Here is a 21240-nt window from a genome sequence, read left to right as displayed (position 1 = left end):
GTTGCCATTTATGAAATTGTACCGAAACTACATGTTTCCATCACAGCTGTAATTTGTATACCTTATGACTTTATTCACATAAAAACTCTGGATAGGAAACATGGTTGTAGATGTAGACTAAGTTCGAGTCAATGAAGGTCATTGCATAACACACTTTTAGCCCGCCTTCCCACCCCCGAACCAAGGTTCGTTGCAACTTGCAAGTTATTGAGAAAGGGGAGTTTGATCAACGAATAATGGAAGGAGTAACCATTATCATATCAGTGACTGACCGACCTGCGGTACAGGCAGCCTATTCGCTCATGGCGCAATCCGCTCGCCCCAGCTATTTAGGAGCGACTTGTGGCGCGCTCCTCATCTACTCGCAGCTCGAGCTTCGTTGACAGGCTCACTTCTAAACGCTGCCTTAAAGAGAGGTAACGTATCAGTAACCGCTAAGTGGGAACTTCACTGGGATACTTCAATGACAGGTCACACGTTTACTCGCCGGTCATTTGACTTTCCGTTGATTTATCCTACATTTCTCGCGGAAGCGTCCGTTCAATAGATCTAGAATAGAAATACAACCGTATTGGACTCTGGCTTGGGGGTGTTGTAGGCTCGTGGAGTTAACAGGTAGACGAGATAAGCTTGTGTTCACGTTCTTTGCCTGCAAGGGAAGAGCGAGGCGGAAATCTACAGACAGGCAGCGAGAAAGGAAGAGGAGATGCGGCACGTGCAGTAGCTAATGGGGATCCTAATAAACTAATCTAAACAGGTAGCCTACATTCTCACCAACATCAATTTCCAGGTCGTATTCCCTCCGCGCATCTGATTGACTTTGATTGACGTTTGATTGGTTGATGTAATGCCCATATACATCATCGATCGAAAATTTTCAGAGATACCTGGTAAGTTGGGTTACACGTGCCAAATCTATTCTAACTATTGCTTTTTTGATGCTTGTTTTGTGTGTGGGACAAGTGACGTTCATCGGTTGATCATGTCTTCCCACTGAGTTTTCTTTACTCTTGTTTGATGTGCAACAGTTAGGAAATGAACTCAGTCGCCTAAGCGCATTCGGCTTCTTTCCCTTCTTGGTCATTCAGTGTCTCTCGCCAGATACGATCATGTGTTTATTGATGTCATAATTGTAGACAGATTTTTTTGCTCACCAAATAGATGTTTTAATATGACTAGTTTCCCCCTCGGACATGCTTCGCACAGACTAGAATGTGTTTGTGATGGATCTTTAAAATAAATTGTGAACATATTTTCATTCCAGCTCTGTCATTTCTATATATAAAATACCGTTTGAATTGTTGTGTTGGGGACAGTCATGGACATATGTGTTCGTCTCCATTGAAATGATTCCCTGTAGGGGTTGGGTTCAGACTACATGGGTTTTTATAGTGTTTAGCCATTATTCAAAGGATTCATTTTAGTAATTGAAACTTTTCATCCCCTGGACATTTTGATGGTAAATAATGTCTTCCTGGAGCCTTAACTTCAGGGAATATGCTTAAACTACTGTGTGTTTTGTGGTTACAGTGAAACATGACTTTCATTTTGAAGGGGTTTGTGAGGTCTCATTGCAATGTTTCAAATTCATCAGAGTAACAGACAACAACCATAAATACAGCCTGTGAGCCCCCACGCGTCACACACAAACAGAGGTGTGTGCGAAACAGTGTGTGTGGTGCGTGCGTGCTTCTGTGTGTAAGACATAGTCCTACTAAAAGTACTGCCTACAAGTCACTCCTACAGTAGGAGGCCCCACTGTCTCACTCCTACAGTAGGAGGCCCCACTGTCTCACTCCTACAGTAGGAGGCCCCACTGTCTCACTCCTACATGCTAAATGCCATCTCTCTTCTAACATCTCTCCCTCTTTCCCCCCACCTCGCTTGCATATGTCAGAAGTCATTCTATCCTAGTGCTTAGACTTGACGTGCCTGGCAGGATTATGGCTCTCTCTCACACACACACACACACACACTCATGGAGCACCCCCCATATCGAGACCCCGAACCACCCCCCCCTCAACATACACCTCGTGGTGTGACATTGTGAAAGCACACATGGCTGCTGTCGTCACCAAATGTAATCCCTGTGTGTGTGTGTGTGTGTGTGTGAAAACAGTTTTATGTGCTGTGCAGTATGCAGGCTAGAGTAACAGTAAGCTCTGATTAGTAGGTCAAACATAACGCTGATCTTCCTTGCTTTCTCTGCCTCTTTCTCTGCCTCTCTGTCTCTGCCCCTGCCTCTCTCTCTCTCTCTCTCTGCCTCTCTCTCTCGCTCTACCACTTCTCTTTTCAGAATACCCAGTGATCCTCATCCCTCCATATTTCTCTATCGGTGTCTGTCGATCTGTCTGTCTGGTCTGTGTATTCTCAGCCTATGGAATGCATTTCTTCCAGGTAATATATAACTGCATTGACATGCCACTCCTGGCAGTCAATCATTGAACTGGAGCCAACTGGGAGGATGGAATAGGAATAAATGCATAAGTGTTCACATGACGCCTGAGGAGATGGCACAGTTAGCATCTGAATTAGTTACAGCTTAAGCAGAGTGTCTGGGCTTCTCGGCTCCCTTGTTGTAAAGGGCCAGTTATCTGTCCTCCTAATGCGCCTGACATTCGGTGTCTAATAGACCCAGGTTACAGGTGTAGAACAGTAATGGAGGGTGTTGTTCTGTCTTCGCATTCAGCCATTCTAAAGCCGTACTCCAAGTAGACATCAGGCACCTACCTACCTGTGTGTGGTGTTGATGTGGTTGAAAGGGAGGCAGAGAGACTTTGTCCCCTGGATGGGTTCTCTCATCTCAGCCAGCTAACAGCAGGAGCCTCCCTTCTGCAGACTCAGGTCACTGAACCAGCTTGTGTGTGTGTGTGTGTGTGTGTGCGTGTGTGTGTGTGTGTGACAAGCGGGGATCAATGATTAATTGCCTGTTAAGGAAGAGTTTACTACTTGCTACATGCACTTTGCTGAGGAGTTGAACTATAACTTGGTGAGAGGCAGAGCTGATCTTTGCTGAGGAGTTGAACTATAACTTGGTGAGAGGCAGAGCTGGTCTTTGCTGAGGAGTTGAACTGTAACCTGGTGAGAGACAGAGCTGATCTTTGCTGAGGAGTTGAACTATAACTTGGTGAGAGGCAGAGCTGGTCTTTGCTGAGGAGTTGAACTATAACCTGGTGAGAGGCAGAGCTGATCTTTGCTGAGGAGTTGAACTATAACTTGGTGAGAGGCAGAGCTGGTCTTTGCTGAGAAGTTGAACTATAACCTGGTGAGAGGCAGAGCTGATCTTTGCTGAGGAGTTGAACTATAACCTGTTGAGAGGCAGAGCTGGTCTTTGCTGAGGAGTTGAACTATAACCTGGTGAGAGGCAGAGCTGATCTTTGCTGAGGAGTTGAACTATAACCTGGTGAGAGGCAGAGCTGATCTTTGCTGAGGAGTTGAACTATAACCTGGTGAGAGGCAGAGCTGGTCTTTGCTGAGGAGTTGAACTATAACTTGGTGAGAGGCAGAGCTGATCTTTGCTGAGGAGTTGAACTATAACCTGTTGAGAGGCAGAGCTGGTCTTTGCTGAGGAGTTGAACTATAACTTGGTGAGAGGCAGAGCTGGTCTTTGCTGAGGAGTTGAACTATAACTTGGTGAGAGGCAGAGCTGGTCTTTGCTGAGGAGTTGAACTATAACCTGTTGAGAGGCAGAGCTGGTCTTTGCTGAGGAGTTGAACTATAACTTGGTGAGAGGCAGAGCTGGTCTTTGCTGAGGAGTTGAACTATAACCTGGTGAGAGGCAGAGCTGGTCTTTGCTGAGGAGTTGAACTATAACCTGGTGAGAGGCAGAGCTGATCTTTGCTGAGGAGTTGAACTATAACCTGGTGAGAGGCAGAGCTGATCTTTGCTGAGGAGTTGAACTATAACTTGGTGAGAGGCAGAGCTGGTCTTTGCTGAGGAGTTGAACTATAACCTGGTGAGAGGCAGAGCTGATCTTTGCTGAGGAGTTGAACTATAACTTGGTGAGAGGCAGAGCTGGTCTTTGCTGAGAAGTTGAACTATAACCTGGTGAGAGGCAGAGCTGATCTTTGCTGAGGAGTTGAACTATAACCTGTTGAGAGGCAGAGCTGGTCTTTGCTGAGGAGTTGAACTATAACCTGGTGAGAGGCAGAGCTGATCTTTGCTGAGGAGTTGAACTATAACCTGGTGAGAGGCAGAGCTGGTCTTTGCTGAGGAGTTGAACTATAACCTGTTGAGAGGCAGAGCTGGTCTTTGCTGAGGAGTTGAACTATAACCTGGTGAGAGGCAGAGCTGGTCTTTGCTGAGGAGTTGAACTATAACTTGGTGAGAGGCAGAGCTGGTCTTTGCTGAGGAGTTGAACTATAACTTGGTGAGAGGCAGAGCTGATCTTTGCTGAGGAGTTGAACTATAACCTGTTGAGAGGCAGAGCTGGTCTTTTCTGAGGAGTTGAACTATAACTTGGTGAGAGGCAGAGCTGGTCTTTGCTGAGGAGTTGAACTATAACTTGGTGAGAGGCAGAGCTGATCTTTGCTGAGTAGTTGAACTATAACCTGGTGAGAGGCAGAGCTGGTCTTTGCTGAGGAGTTGAACTATAACTTGGTGAGAGGCAGAGCTGGTCTTTGCTGAGGAGTTGAACTATAACCTGTTGAGAGGCAGAGCTGGTCTTTGCTGAGGAGTTGAACTATAACTTGGTGAGAGGCAGAGCTGGTCTTTGCTGAGGAGTTGAACTATAACCTGTTGAGAGGCAGAGCTGGTCTTTGCTGAGGAGTTGAACTATAACTTGGTGAGAGGCAGAGCTGATCTTTGCTGAGGAGTTGAACTATAACCTGGTGAGAGGCAGAGCTGGTCTTTGCTGAGGAGTTGAACTATAACTTGGTGAGAGGCAGAGCTGGTCTTTGCTGAGGAGTTGAACTATAACCTGGTGAGAGGCAGAGCTGATCTTTGCTGAGGAGTTGAACTATAACCTGGTGAGAGGCAGAGCTGATCTTTGCTGAGGAGTTGAACTATAACTTGGTGAGAGGCAGAGCTGGTCTTTGCTGAGGAGTTGAACTATAACTTGGTGAGAGGCAGAGCTGGTCTTTGCTGAGGAGTTGAACTATAACTTGGTGAGAGGCAGAGCTGATCTTTGCTGAGGAGTTGAACTATAACCTGGTGAGAGGCAGAGCTGATCTTTGCTGAGGAGTTGAACTATAACTTGGTGAGAGGCAGCGCTGATCTTTGCTGAGGAGTTGAACTATAACCTGGTGAGAGGCAGAGCTGATCTTTGCTGAGGAGTTGAACTATAACTTGGTGAGAGGCAGAGCTGATCTTTGCTGAGGAGTTGAACTATAACTTGGTGAGAGGCAGAGCTGATCTTTGCTGAGGAGTTGAACTATAACTTGGTGAGAGGCAGAGCTGGTCTTTGCTGAGGAGTTGAACTATAACTTGGTGAGCGGCAGAGCTGATCTTTGCTGAGGAGTTGAACTATAACCTGTTGAGAGGCAGAGCTGGTCTTTTCTGAGGAGTTGAACTATAACTTGGTGAGAGGCAGAGCTGGTCTTTAATGAGGAGTTGAACTATAACTTGGTGAGAGGCAGAGCTGGTCTTTGCTGAGGAGTTGAACTATAACTTGGTGAGAGGCAGAGCTGGTCTTTGCTGAGGAGTTGAACTATAACCTGTTGAGAGGCAGAGCTGGTCTTTGCTGAGGAGTTGAACTATAACTTGGTGAGAGGCAGAGCTGGTCTTTGCTGAGGAGTTGAACTATAACCTGGTGAGAGGCAGAGCTGATCTTTGCTGAGGAGTTGAACTATAACCTGGTGAGAGGCAGAGCTGGTCTTTGCTGAGGAGTTGAACTATAACCTGGTGAGAGGCAGAGCTGATCTTTGCTGAGGAGTTGAACTATAACCTGGTGAGAGGCAGAGCTGATCTTTGCTGAGGAGTTGAACTATAACTTGGTGAGAGGCAGAGCTGATCTTTGCTGAGGAGTTGAACTATAACCTGGTGAGAGGCAGAGCTGGTCTTTGCTGAGGAGTTGAACTATAACCTGGTGAGAGGCAGAGCTGATCTTTGCTGAGGAGTTGAACTATAACCTGGTGAGAGGCAGAGCTGGTCTTTGCTGAGGAGTTGAACTATAACTTGGTGAGAGGCAGAGCTGGTCTTTGCTGAGGAGTTGAACTATAACCTGGTGAGAGGCAGAGCTGATTTTTGCTGAGGAGTTGAACTATAACTTGGTGAGAGGCAGAGCTGGTCTTTGCTGAGGAGTTGAACTATAACTTGGTGAGAGGCAGAGCTGATCTTTGCTGAGGAGTTGAACTATAACCTGGTGAGAGGCAGAGCTGATCTTTGCTGAGGAGTTGAACTATAACTTGGTGAGAGGCAGAGCTGGTCTTTGCTGAGGAGTTGAACTATAACTTGGTGAGAGGCAGAGCTGGTCTTTGCTGAGGAGTTGAACTATAACTTGGTGAGAGGCAGAGCTGATCTTTGCTGAGGAGTTGAACTATAACCTGGTGAGAGGCAGAGCTGATCTTTGCTGAGGAGTTGAACTATAACTTGGTGAGAGGCAGAGCTGATCTTTGCTGAGGAGTTGAACTATAACCTGGTGAGAGGCAGAGCTGATCTTTGCTGAGGAGTTGAACTATAACCTGTTGAGAGGCAGAGCTGGTCTTTTCTGAGGAGTTGAACTATAACTTGGTGAGAGGCAGAGCTGGTCTTTGCTGAGGAGTTGAACTATAACTTGGTGAGAGGCAGAGCTGGTCTTTGCTGAGGAGTTGAACTATAACTTGGTGAGAGGCAGAGCTGGTCTTTGCTGAGGAGTTGAACTATAACTTGGTGAGAGGCAGAGCTGGTCTTTGCTGAGGAGTTGAACTATAACCTGGTGAGAGGCAGAGCTGATCTTTGCTGAGGAGTTGAACTATAACCTGGTGAGAGGCAGAGCTGGTCTTTGCTGAGGAGTTGAACTATAACCTGGTGAGAGGCAGAGCTGATCTTTGCTGAGGAGTTGAACTATAACCTGGTGAGAGGCAGAGCTGATCTTTGCTGAGGAGTTGAACTATAACTTGGTGAGAGGCAGAGCTGATCTTTGCTGAGGAGTTGAACTATAACCTGGTGAGAGGCAGAGCTGGTCTTTGCTGAGGAGTTGAACTATAACCTGGTGAGAGGCAGAGCTGATCTTTGCTGAGGAGTTGAACTATAACCTGGTGAGAGGCAGAGCTGGTCTTTGCTGAGGAGTTGAACTATAACTTGGTGAGAGGCAGAGCTGGTCTTTGCTGAGGAGTTGAACTATAACCTGGTGAGAGGCAGAGCTGATCTTTGCTGAGGAGTTGAACTATAACCTGGTGAGAGGCAGAGCTGGTCTTTGCTGAGGAGTTGAACTATAACCTGGTGAGAGGCAGAGCTGGTCTTTGCTGAGGAGTTGAACTATAACTTGGTGAGAGGCAGAGCTGGTCTTTGCTGAGGAGTTGAACTATAACCTGGTGAGAGGCAGAGCTGATCTTTGCTGAGGAGTTGAACTATAACCTGGTGAGAGGCAGAGCTGGTCTTTGCTGAGGAGTTGAACTATAACTTGGTGAGAGGCAGAGCTGATCTTTGCTGAGGAGTTGAACTATAACCTGGTGAGAGGCAGAGCTGGTCTTTGCTGAGGAGTTGAACTATAACTTGGTGAGAGGCAGAGCTGATCTTTGCTGAGGAGTTGAACTATAACCTGTTGAGAGGCAGAGCTGGTCTTTGCTGAGGAGTTGAACTATAACTTGGTGAGAGGCAGAGCTGATCTTTGCTGAGGAGTTGAACTATAACCTGGTGAGAGGCAGAGCTGGTCTTTGCTGAGGAGTTGAACTATAACTTGGTGAGAGGCAGAGCTGATCTTTGCTGAGGAGTTGAACTATAACTTGGTGAGAGGCAGAGCTGGTCTTTGCTGAGGAGTTGAACTATAACCTGGTGAGAGGCAGAGCTGATCTTTGCTGAGGAGTTGAACTATGACTTGGTGAGAGGCAGAGCTGGTCTTTGCTGAGAAGTTGAACTATAACCTGGTGAGAGGCAGAGCTGATCTTTGCTGAGGAGTTGAACTATAACCTGTTGAGAGGCAGAGCTGGTCTTTGCTGAGGAGTTGAACTATAACCTGGTGAGAGGCAGAGCTGATCTTTGCTGAGGAGTTGAACTATAACCTGGTGAGAGGCAGAGCTGGTCTTTGCTGAGGAGTTGAACTATAACCTGTTGAGAGGCAGAGCTGGTCTTTGCTGAGGAGTTGAACTATAACCTGGTGAGAGGCAGAGCTGGTCTTTGCTGAGGAGTTGAACTATAACTTGGTGAGAGGCAGAGCTGATCTTTGCTGAGGAGTTGAACTATAACCTGGTGAGAGGCAGAGCTGATCTTTGCTGAGGAGTTGAACTATAACTTGGTGAGAGGCAGCGCTGATCTTTGCTGAGGAGTTGAACTATAACCTGGTGAGAGGCAGAGCTGATCTTTGCTGAGGAGTTGAACTATAACTTGGTGAGAGGCAGAGCTGATCTTTGCTGAGGAGTTGAACTATAACTTGGTGAGAGGCAGAGCTGGTCTTTGCTGAGGAGTTGAACTATAACTTGGTGAGAGGCAGAGCTGATCTTTGCTGAGGAGTTGAACTATAACTTGGTGAGAGGCAGAGCTGGTCTTTGCTGAGGAGTTGAACTATAACTTGGTGAGAGGCAGAGCTGATCTTTGCTGAGGAGTTGAACTATAACCTGGTGAGAGGCAGAGCTGGTCTTTGCTGAGGAGTTGAACTATAACTTGGTGAGAGGCAGAGCTGATCTTTGCTGAGGAGTTGAACTATAACCTGTTGAGAGGCAGAGCTGGTCTTTGCTGAGGAGTTGAACTATAACTTGGTGAGAGGCAGAGCTGATCTTTGCTGAGGAGTTGAACTATAACCTGGTGAGAGGCAGAGCTGGTCTTTGCTGAGGAGTTGAACTATAACTTGGTGAGAGGCAGAGCTGGTCTTTGCTGAGGAGTTGAACTATAACTTGGTGAGAGGCAGAGCTGATCTTTGCTGAGGAGTTGAACTATAACCTGGTGAGAGGCAGAGCTGGTCTTTGCTGAGGAGTTGAACTATAACCTGGTGAGAGGCAGAGCTGGTCTTTGCTGAGGAGTTGAACTATAACCTGGTGAGAGGCAGAGCTGGTCTTTGCTGAGGAGTTGAACTATAACCTGGTGAGAGGCAGAGCTGGTCTTTGCTGAGGAGTTGAATTTTAACTTGGTGAGAGGCAGAGCTGGTCTTTGCTGAGGAGTTGAACTATAACTTGGTGAGAGGCAGAGCTGGTCTTTGCTGGTTCTGGAGTCTTGTATTCTTTCTGCTGCACATTAAAAGGTAGTGTAGTATATACAGTATATTCATCTGGACCATTTTGTCGCCTCTCTCTTACCGTCTTTCTCTTAGAATTTAGCTACTTATCTCTCTTTTTTTCTCTCTCGTTCTCTCTATTCATCTCTCTTTCTCTTCATCTTTTCCCTTCCACTTCTCTCTCTTTATCGTGGTGTTGGGGAGGGTTGTCCATTATTCTCTCTTTATGTAGTGTCTTGTGTCTTGTTGTGATGTGTGTTTTGTCCTATATTTTTATTTTTAAACCCAGGCCCCGTCCCCTCAGGAGTCCTTTTGGTAGGCCGTCATTGTAAATAAGAATTTGTTCTAAAGTGACTTGCCTAGTTAAAATAAAAATCATGGTGTTGGGGTGGGGACGGGACGGTTGATCTTCATCTTGGGGGGGGGGGGGGGGGGGGGGGGGGGGGGGGGGCGTTGACCTTTATCGTGGTGTTGGGGGGGACCTTTATCGTGGTGTTGGGGGGGTGACCTTTATCGTGGTGTTGGGGGGTGACCTTTATCGTGGTGTTGGGGGGGGTGTGTGACCTTTTATTTTTACAGCTGAGTTGTTGCCACATCTTTCTATGAGATATCATGTTTACTTGGTTTATATTCTTCAAGGAGATTTATTTCAGAGTTAAAACCTTCCTTGTCTCCCCTCAGGTGAGTCGTTACAGCCAGCAGCTGAAGGAGTGTTGAGCATGGTGGAGACCGTCCCCCCTAAATCGGCTAAGAAGCCCCGCTGGACCTCTCTGGAGATCGGCCTGCTCACCATCGTGTCCCTCCTCTTCGTCGTCATATTGGCCCTCATCGTCCTCTTCGCCACACAGAGGACTGATAGTGGTGAGTGGAGAAACTCATAGAACAATCACTGTCTATCAATCAATCAATGAATCTATTAATCAGTTAGACAGTCAAATCAGATGTAGTTAAAACGTTATGTAAAGAGCATTTAGCCATCTCAACAGATGTGCTATTGAAAAAAAAAAATCTGTTTACTATTCATATGGTTGCAATCTTGTGCGCTTGTATAACGTACTTTCTGTCAGCGACGACCCTAAAACATACTGTTATGTCAAATGTCATGGCACATTTTAACATGTGGCTTTTAGACTTCGGAGGGGCAATATGCATTGCAATTTTAACTTTTATATTAATGATATCTAACGTTACTCATTTTGATTCTTGAAGAATATAACTTTTGTTAGCCTAGGTCAACTCTTGTACCCCATTTAGAACACAAAATCTAAGATTTTTTTCTATGTTTGTAAACATTTTAAGTTGTAAACAAACATTGGTAGCCTAGTGGTTAGAGCGTTGGCCCTGTAACCGAAAGGTTGCTGGGTCGAATCCCCGAGCTGACAAGGTAAAAATCTGTTGTTCTGAACAAGGCAGTTAACCCACTGTTCCCCAGGCGATGAAGACATGGATGACGATTATGGCAGCCCCCCCGGGGGCACCTCTCTGATTCAGAGGGGTTGGGTTAAAAGCAGAAGACACATTTAGTTGTATCCGCCTTTCCCTTAAAACATGGTTAAAACTATACTTTTGACATCATGGATGGTCAGACCTTGCATCCATAGATCTGTCAATGAATTTGAAAGTGGTTACATTTCTCCAGCCCCATCCCACAGCTTTTTACCAAAACACTGTAGCAGGTAGTCTGCTTTGTTATTGTTCAAACTGCTGATTACCCTCTTTAAAGTTTGTCAGCTCAAGGGGAGCGTTAAAGCCTGTAGTGGCCTGAATACTGAAACCCACTGAGGTGCAGGGTTTTCAACAGGTTGCTAGGGATGGCCCGAATACTGAAACCCACTGGGGTGCAGGGTTTTCAACAGGTTGCTAGGGATGGCCTGAATACTGAAACCCATGAAGGTGCAGGGTTTTCAACAGGTTGCTAGGGATGACCTGAATACTGAAACCCATTAAGGTGCAGGGTTTTCAACAGGTTGCTAGGGATGGCCTGTAGTGGCCTGAATACTAAAACCCATTAAGGTGCAGGGTTTTCAACAGGTTGCTAGGGATGGCCTGTAGTGGCCTGAATACTGAAACCCACTAAGGTGCAGGGTTTTCAACAGGTTGCTAGGGATGGCCTGTAGTGGCCTGAATACTGAAACCCACTAAGGTGCAGGGTTTTCAACAGGTTGCTAGGGATGGCCTGTAGTGGCCTGAATACTGAAACCCATTAAGGTACAGGGTTTTCAACAGGTTGCTAGGGATGGCCTGTAGTGGCCTGAATACTGAAACCCACTAAGGTGCAGGGTTTTCAACAGGTTGCTAGGGATGGCCTGTAGTGGCCTGAATACTGAAACCCACTAAGGTGCAGGGTTTTCAACAGGTTGCTAGGGATGGCCTGTAGTGGCCTGAATACTGAAACCCACTAAGGTGCAGGGTTTTCAACAGGTTGCTAGGGATGGCCAGTAGTGGCCTGAATACTGAAACCCATTAAGGTGCAGGGTTTTCAACAGGTTGCTAGGGATGGCCTGAATACTGAAACCCACTAAGGTGCAGGGTTTTCAACAGGTTGCTAGGGATGGCCTGAATACTGAAACCCATTAAGGTGCAGGGTTTTCAACAGGTTGCTAGGGATGGCCTGAATACTGAAACCCATTAAAGTGCAGGGTTTTCAACAGGTTGCTAGGGATGGCCTGAATACCGAAACCCACTAAGGTGCAGGGTTTTCAACAGGTTGCTAGGGATGGCCTGAATACTGAAACCCATTAAGGTGCAGGGTTTTCAACAGGTTGCTAGGGATGGCCTGAATACTGAAACCCATTAAGGTGCAGGGTTTTCAACAGGTTGCTAGGGATGACCTGAATACTGAAACCCATTAAGGTGCAGGGTTTTCAACAGGTTGCTAGGGACGGCCTGAATACTGAAACCCACTAAGGTGCAGGGTTTTCAACAGGTTGCTAGGGATGGCCTGAATACTGAAAACCACTAAGGTGCAGGGTTTTCAACAGGTTGCTAGGGATGGCCTGAATACTGAAACCCACTAAGGTGCAGGTTTTTCAACAGGTTGCTAGGGATGGTCTGAATACTGAAACCCACTAAGGTGCAGGGTTTTCAACAGGTTGCTAGGGATGGCCAGTGGTGGCCTGAATACTGAAACCCACTAAGGTGCAGGGTTTTCAACAGGTTGCTAGGGATGACCTGAATACTGAAACCCACTAAGGTGCAGGGTTTTCAACAGGTTGCTAGGGATGGCCAGTAGTGGCCTGAATACTGAAACCCACTAAGGTGCAGGGTTTTCAACAGGTTGCTAGGGATGGCCTGTAGTGGCCTGAATACTGAAACCCACTAAGGTGCAGGGTTTTCAACAGGTTGCTAGGGATGGCCTGTAGTGGCCTGAATACTGAAACCCACTAAGGTGCAGGGTTTTCAACAGGTTGCTAGGGATGGCCTGTAGTGGCCTGAATACTGAAACCCACTAAGGTGCAGGGTTTTCAACAGGTTGCTAGGGATGGCCAGTAGTGGCCTGAATACTGAAACCCATTAAGGTGCAGGGTTTTCAACAGGTTGCTAGGGATGGCCAGTAGTGGCCTGAATACTGAAACCCACTAAGGTGCAGGGTTTTCAACAGATTGCTAGGGATGGCCAGTAGTGGCCTGAATACTGAAACCCATTAAGGTGCAGGGTTTTCAACAGGTTGCTAGGGATGGCCAGTAGTGGCCTGAATACTGAAACCCATTAAGGTGCAGGGTTTTCAACAGATTGCTAGGGATGGCCAGTAGTGGCCTGAATACTGAAACCCATTAAGGTGCAGGGTTTTCAACAGGTTGCTAGGGATGGCCAGTAGTGGCCTGAATACTGAAACCCATTAAGGTGCAGGGTTTTCAACAGATTGCTAGGGATGGCCTGTAGTGGCCTGAATACTGAAACCCATTAAGGTGCAGGGTTTTCAACAGGTTGCTAGGGATGGCCAGTAGTGGCCTGAATACTGAAACCCACTAAGGTGCAGGGTTTTCAACAGGTTGCTAGGGATGACCTGAATACTGAAACCCACTAAGGTGCAGGGTTTTCAACAGGTTGCTAGGAATGGCCAGTAGTGGCCTGAATACTGAAACCCATTAAGGTGCAGGGTTTTCAACAGGTTGCTAGGGATGACCTGAATACTGAAACCCATTAAGGTGCAGGGTTTTCAACAGGTTGCTAGGGACGGCCTGAATACTGAAACCCACTAAGGTGCAGGGTTTTCAACAGGTTGCTAGGGATGGCCTGAATACTGAAAACCACTAAGGTGCAGGGTTTTCAACAGGTTGCTAGGGATGGCCTGAATACTGAAACCCACTAAGGTGCAGGTTTTTCAACAGGTTGCTAGGGATGGTCTGAATACTGAAACCCACTAAGGTGCAGGGTTTTCAACAGGTTGCTAGGGATGGCCAGTGGTGGCCTGAATACTGAAACCCACTAAGGTGCAGGGTTTTCAACAGGTTGCTAGGGATGACCTGAATACTGAAACCCACTAAGGTGCAGGGTTTTCAACAGGTTGCTAGGGATGGCCAGTAGTGGCCTGAATACTGAAACCCACTAAGGTGCAGGGTTTTCAACAGGTTGCTAGGGATGGCCTGTAGTGGCCTGAATACTGAAATCCACTAAGGTGCAGGGTTTTCAACAGGTTGCTAGGGATGGCCTGTAGTGGCCTGAATACTGAAACCCACTAAGGTGCAGGGTTTTCAACAGGTTGCTAGGGATGGCCTGTAGTGGCCTGAATACTGAAACCCACTAAGGTGCAGGGTTTTCAACAGGTTGCTAGGGATGGCCAGTAGTGGCCTGAATACTGAAACCCATTAAGGTGCAGGGTTTTCAACAGGTTGCTAGGGATGGCCAGTAGTGGCCTGAATACTGAAACCCATTAAGGTGCAGGGTTTTCAACAGATTGCTAGGGATGGCCAGTAGTGGCCTGAATACTGAAACCCATTAAGGTGCAGGGTTTTCAACAGGTTGCTAGGGATGGCCAGTAGTGGCCTGAATACTGAAACCCATTAAGGTGCAGGGTTTTCAACAGATTGCTAGGGATGGCCAGTAGTGGCCTGAATACTGAAACCCATTAAGGTGCAGGGTTTTCAACAGGTTGCTAGGGATGGCCAGTAGTGGCCTGAATACTGAAACCCATTAAGGTGCAGGGTTTTCAACAGATTGCTAGGGATGGCCTGTAGTGGCCTGAATACTGAAACCCATTAAGGTGCAGGGTTTTCAACAGGTTGCTAGGGATGGCCAGTAGTGGCCTGAATACTGAAACCCACTAAGGTGCAGGGTTTTCAACAGGTTGCTAGGGATGACCTGAATACTGAAACCCACTAAGGTGCAGGGTTTTCAACAGGTTGCTAGGGGTGGCCTGTAGTGGCCTGAATACTGAAACCCACTAAGGTGCAGGGTTTTCAACAGGTTGCTAGGGATGGCCTGTAGTGGCCTGAATACTGAAACCCACTAAGGTGCAGGGTTTTCAACAGGTTGCTAGGGATGGCCTGTAGTGGCCTGAATACTGAAACCCATTAAGGTGCAGGGTTTTCAACAGGTTGCTAGGGATGGCCTGTAGTGGCCTGAATACTGAAACCCACTAAGGTGCAGGGTTTTCAACAGGTTGCTAGGGATGGCCTGTAGTGGCCTGAATACTGAAACCCACTAAGGTGCAGGGTTTTCAACAGGTTGCTAGGGATGGCCTGTAGTGGCCTGAATACTGAAACCCACTAAGGTGCAGGGTTTTCAACAGGTTGCTAGGGATGGCCAGTAGTGGCCTGAATACTGAAACCCACTGCATCTGTGCTAGAGACGTCACTACAGAAGCTGGTTAGATTCCAGGATGTATCACAACCGACCGTGATTGGGAGTCCCGTAGGGCGGCACCCAATTGGCCCAGCGTCGTTAGGGTTTAGCCGGGGTAGACCGTCATTGTAAATAAGAATTTGATCTTAACTGACTTGCCTAGTTAAAGGTTAAAGGTTAAACAACATGTAAATAAATGTGAAGCTTGTTGATCTAATGGCCATTGGAGATGGAGCCTTCCTTGTCCTTTACAGGCCAATTAACACTGTGTGATAGGAGCTATGAATGGGGCTTTGGGAATAAAATAGAACTAAGTCAATGTTCACACTGGTTTAGTTACAGACACGGAGATGTCGTGTTTACTAATCCATGACAATGGATAACTTAACATGGGCAGTACGTGACTGTCGATAAGCTTATTCCAAATGTGACCGTGTGCAACAGGTGAGTAATGATTGATAGTGAGAGATAACTGATTGGTTCTGAAAGGCACCACTTTCTTGTTTTCAGATAGAGGGATTAAGATATCCCATCAGTCATAGTAGTTGTCAGAAGTAGAACAATATCTGACCAGCAGTACTGTTTCCTTCAGTAGAGTTCAACTACTATTTATTTAGCCTTTTATTTTATCAGGGAATCATACTGAGACCAAGGTCTATTTTACAGATGAGCCCTAAATTACATAAATGACAGAAAATACACACATCAATAAAAATGCAAGCAGAAAGAAAAACACAGTCCTAAACTACCACATTCATCAGTAATAAGGTCCTCAGTCAGCTGTCTGAATTGACCCTAGAGGCACCAGAACATCACACTCATCAGTAATAAGGTCCTCAGTCAGCTGTCTGAATTGACCCTAGAGACACCAGAACATCACATTCATCAGTAATAAGGTCCTCAATCAGCTGTCTGAATTGACCCTAGAGGCACCAGAACATCACACTCATCAGTAATAAAGTCCTCAATCAGCTGTCTGAATTGACCCTAGAGACACCAGAACATCACACTCATCAGTAATAAGGTCCTCAATCAGCTGTCTGAATTGACCTAGAGACACCAGAACATCACATTCATCAGTAATAAGGTCCTCAGTCAGCTGTCTGAATTGACCCTAGAGGCACCAGAACATCACACTCATCAGTAATAAGGTCCTCAATCAGCTGTCTGAATTGACCCTAGAGACACCAGAACATCACACTCATCAGTAATAAGGTCCTCAATCAGCTGTCTGAATTGACCCAGAGGCACCAGAACATCACACTCATCAGTAATAAGGTCCTCAATCAGCTGTCTGAATTGACCCTAGAGGCACCAGAACATCACATTCATCAGTAATAAGGTCCTCAATCAGCTGTCTGAATTTACCCTAGAGACACCAGAACATCACACTCATCAGTAATAAGGTCCTCAATCAGCTGTCTGAATTGACCTAGAGACACCAGAACATCACATTCATCAGTAATAAGGTCCTCAGTCAGCTGTCTGAATTGACCCTAGAGGCACCAGAACATCACACTCATCAGTAATAAGGTCCTCAATCAGCTGTCTGAATTGACCCTAGAGACACCAGAACATCACACTCATCAGTAATAAGGTCCTCAATCAGCTGTCTGAATTGACCCTAGAGACACCAGAACATCACACTCATCAGTAATAAGGTCCTCAATCAGCTGTCTGAATTGACCCTAGAGGCACCAGAACATCACACTCATCAGTAATAAGGTCCTCAATCAGCTGTCTGAATTGACCCTAGAGACACCAGAACATCACACTCATCAGTAATAAGGTCCTCAATCAGCTGTCTGAATTGACCCTAGAGGCACCAGAACATCACACTCATCAGTAATAAGGTCCTCAGTCAGCTGTCTGAATTGACCCTATAGAGGCACCAGAACATCACACTCATCAGTAATAATGTCCTCAGTCAGCTGTCTGAATTGACCCTAGAGGCACCAGAACATCACACTCATCAGTAATAAGGTCCTCAATCAGCTGTCTGAATTGACCCTAGAGGCACCAGAACATCACACTCATCAGTAATAAGGTCCTCAGTCAGCTGTCTGAATTGACCCTAGAGACACCAGAACATCACACTCATCAGTAATAAGGTCCTCAGTCAGCTGTCTGAATTGACCCTAGAGGCACCAGAACATCACATTTAAGAACATGTTGAAGATTATTCCACAAATAAGGTGCAAGAGAACCTAAAAGCTGATTTGCCTAACTCGGTAGAGACCAAAACTAATTTCCAGAGGTAACCATCCCTGAGACCATGGGTGGTGACTCGTATGTCTCAAGTTTAGTAAAGACATTACGAACAGTGGGACTTTTTGTAAAAGGGCTTTATGAATGAAAACATAGCACTGTATCAACCTACGTGACATCAAAGAGGGCCAACCAGCTTTCTAGTAGAGAATGCAGGGATGAATACTCAAAATGTAGCCTGTAATAAGTCACAGTGCGCTATGACAAACGGCATCTAATGGCTTTAATGAAGTGGCAGCTGTGTTCACGTAGATGATGCCGACAGAGTCAAGAACCAATAGGAACATCGACTGAATAATCTGCGTTCTACTATTTAGCAAGAGGCAGGACCTGTTTCTATAGAATAAGTCTATGTTTTTTTTTATTCGGATTCTTTACTAACTCGTCAATATTAGTGGTTAATTTGTAAATCGGGAGGTGCTGGTGTTGTGCCGAAGATCTTCCCCCTGCCAGAATCCCCCTCCCCTCACGTGAACGCGCACGCACTCAATTCTTCATTGCTGTGACTTGCTTGCTAGTTGAGACTTCTGCTCTTCACTCTGTTGTCAGTTCACATTTCACTGATCTTTGTAGCAGAAAGCAGGTTTATTTGTGTCCTTCAAGGCAGCTGTCAATGATCACGTTAGGCTGCGTTTCATTTTATATGGCGGTTTGATCGTGGGAGAGGCACTAGTAACGGCTGCAGTTTCATTTTATATGGCGGTTTGATCGTGGGAGAGGCACTAGTAACGGCTGCAGTTTCATTTTACATGGCGGTTTGATCGTGGGAGAGGCACTAGTAACGGCTGCAGTTTTCTGTTTGGCTATTTGTTTTGAAGTGTATAAGTCCTTAAATAAATCTCTTTGCCAAAATTCATCAAGTAGTTGTTCTGAAACGGGGGGGAGGGGAGATCTTCGGCACAACACCGGAGCAAAGCAGTCCAAAACGTAGAGGTGCCGGACCGTGGTCAATATGCTTTTTAAGAGACAGCGTCTCCATCTATCCAGATATTTGTAAGCACTGACACGATCAACACCCGAAGCACATATGTTTAAATCATCAAAGTTATTTTTATGCGCTCTAGAGAACAACATATACTTAGTTTTACCTGCATTCAATACTAATTTCAGGTCAAGTTTTTCTGTAATACAATGAAGGCAGACTGTAGTTCAGATAGAGCCTAGTCAATAGTGGGGGCAATAGCAAGAGTATCATCGACATAGTAGTGCAGGTTACTGTTTTTTACAGACAAGTCGATATATACAGTGCCTTGCGAAAGTATTCGGCCCCCTTGAACTTTGCGACCTTTTGCCACATTTCAGGCTTCAAACATAAAGATATAAAACTGTATTTTTTTGTGAAGAATCAACAACAAGTGGGACACAATCATGAAGTGGAACGACATTTATTGGATATTTCAAACTTTTTTAACAAATCAAAAACTGAAAAATTGGGCGTGCAAAATTATTCAGCCCCCTTAAGTTAATACTTTGTAGCGCCACCTTTTGCTGCGATTACAGCTGTAAGTCGCTTGGGGTATGTCTATCAGTTTTGCACATCGAGAGACTGAATTTTTTTCCCATTCCTCCTTGCAAAACAGCTCGAGCTCAGTGAGGTTGGATGGAGAGCATTTGTGAACAGCAGTTTTCAGTTCTTTCCACAGATTCTCGATTGGATTCAGGTCTGGACTTTGACTTGGCCATTCTAACACCTGGATATGTTTATTTTTGAACCATTCCATTGTAGATTTTGCTTTATGTTTTGGATCATTGTCTTGTTGGAAGACAAATCTCCGTCCCAGTCTCAGGTCTTTTGCAGACTCCATCAGGTTTTCTTCCAGAATGGTCCTGTATTTGGCTCCATCCATCTTCCCATCAATTTTAACCATCTTCCCTGTCCCTGCTGAAGAAAAGCAGGCCCAAACCATGATGCTGCCAACACCATGTTTGACAGTGGGGATGGTGTGTTCAGCTGTGTTGCTTTTACGCCAAACATAACGTTTTGCATTGTTGCCAAAAAGTTACATTTTGGTTTCATCTGACCAGAGCACCTTCTTCCACATGTTTGGTGTGTCTCCCAGGTGGCTTGTGGCAAACTTTAAACAACACTTTTTATGGATATCTTTAAGAAATGGCTTTCTTCTTGCCACTCTTCCATAAAGGCCAGATTTGTGCAATATACGACTGATTGTTGTCTTATGGACAGAGTCTCCCACCTCAGCTGTAGATCTCTGCAGTTCATCCAGAGTGATCATGGGCCTCTTGGCTGCATCTCTGATCAGTCTTCTCCTTGTATGAGCTGAAAGTTTAGAGGGATGGCCAGGTCTTGGTAGATTTGCAGTGGTCTGATACTCCTTCCATTTCAATATTATCGCTTGCACAGTGCTCCTTGGGATGTTTAAAGTTTGGGAAATCAGTATCTCGACCCTGCCTGGTGTGTTCCTTGTTCTTCATGATGCTCTCTACGCTTTTAACGGACCTCTGAGACTATCACAGTGCAGGTGCATTTATACGGAGACTTGATTACATACAGGTGGATTGTATTTATCATCATTAGTCATTTAGGTCAACATTGGATCATTCAGAGATCCTCACTGAACTTCTGAGTTTGCTGCACTGAAAGTAAAGGGGCTGAATAATTTTGCACGCCCAATTTTTCAGTTTTTGATTTGTTAAAAAAGTTTGAAATATCCAATAAATGTCATTCCACTTCATGATTGTGTCCCACTTGTTGTTGATTCTTCACAAAAAAATACAGTTTTATATCTTTATGTTTGAAGCCTGAAATGTGGCAAAAGGTCGCAAAGTTCAAGGGGGCCGAATACTTTCGCAAGGCACTGTGTATATATATATATATATATATATATACATAATATATTAGTACCAGTCAAAAGTTTGAACGCCTATTTATTCAAGGGTTTTTATTTGTTTTACTATTTTCTACATTGTAGAATAACAGTGAAGACATCAAAACCATGAAATAACACATATGGAATCATGTAGTAAACAAGAAAGTGTTCAACAAATCAAAATATATTTTTTGATTCTTCAAAGTAGCCACCTTTTACCTTGACAGCTTTGCACACTCTTGGAATTCTCTAAACTAGCTTCACCTGGAATTATTTTCCAACCGTCTTGAAGGAGTTCCCACATATACTAAGCACTTTTTGACTGCTTTTCCTTCACTCTGCAGTCCAACTCATCCCAAACCATCTCAATTGGGTTGAGGTCAGGTGATTGTGGAGGCCAGGTCATCCTTCTTGACCATTGGCGACTCAGACCTCCTTCTCGTGACTATTTGCACTTGGACTGGATAGGCTACAATGATAAGCAGAATATTAGCACTGTGTGTGCGCAGCAGCGATGGGTTCTGTTCTCTAGCAGTGGAAAAGACGCTCCACACCTGGCACATGCAGCATACATCAGCTGGTGAGCAAGCAATGAGTGTTGACAGGCAGGCTTGTCTGAAACCACCAGTCACCAGCCTGCTCTTTAGCTTTGCCTGATTTAAGAAACACAAACTGCTTAATGAAATGTAAAACAACACTAGTGTGGAGTTTAGTAGTAAACAACAGTCTAGTTATTTGTCTCTCTCTCTCTCTCTCCCCTTGAGGACAGATAAATAGGCTGTCTTTGAATTTGTTGTCTCTCTCCGACCTCTCACTTTCCCCCCTGCATCCCATAGCCAGGTTCTGACAAGTCTCAGATTAACCGAAAATTACAGACGTTACCTTCTTACTGAAGTATGTCGAGAATTGTCTGTTATTTTGCTTCAAAACGTTCCTGTAGATTTAAAACCATGATTTGGTCAACACCAGTAAAAGCATATGGAGCGTTGATGCCTGCTATGAAAGTATCAGCCTTGTCACTGTTTAACTGTCAGCTGCTGTGTGAGTGAGCCACTCTCACTCCCTCTCCCCATTGTG

At 45.6% G+C, this 21240-nt stretch overlaps 1 protein-coding gene across 8 annotated transcripts in view; it reads left to right on the top strand.

Annotated features, from left to right (window-relative positions):
- Positions 1–295: 295 nt before the first annotated feature.
- Positions 296–21240, top strand: part of LOC139385589 (neprilysin-like) — a 64005-nt gene continuing 43060 nt past the window's right edge. For 3 of the 8 annotated variants that reach the window (XR_011628968.1, XM_071130786.1, XM_071130785.1), the window contains exons 1-2: positions 391–890; positions 9965–10144. Coding sequence is in view for 5 of the 8 variants with exons in the window: in XM_071130786.1 (XP_070986887.1) it covers positions 848–890; positions 9965–10144 (223 nt within the window). In the remaining 3 variants the exon portion in view is untranslated. Of the gene's footprint in view, positions 891–9964; positions 10145–21240 lie in introns of all 8 variants that reach the window. The other 5 variants (XR_011628969.1, XM_071130788.1, XM_071130784.1 and 2 more) reach the window with 4 other exon arrangements.

Source organism: Oncorhynchus clarkii, chromosome 27, assembly GCF_045791955.1.
Source record: "Oncorhynchus clarkii lewisi isolate Uvic-CL-2024 chromosome 27, UVic_Ocla_1.0, whole genome shotgun sequence".
NCBI lineage: Eukaryota > Metazoa > Chordata > Actinopteri > Salmoniformes > Salmonidae > Oncorhynchus > Oncorhynchus clarkii.
This window is presented reverse-complemented; position numbering and strand designations above follow the sequence as displayed.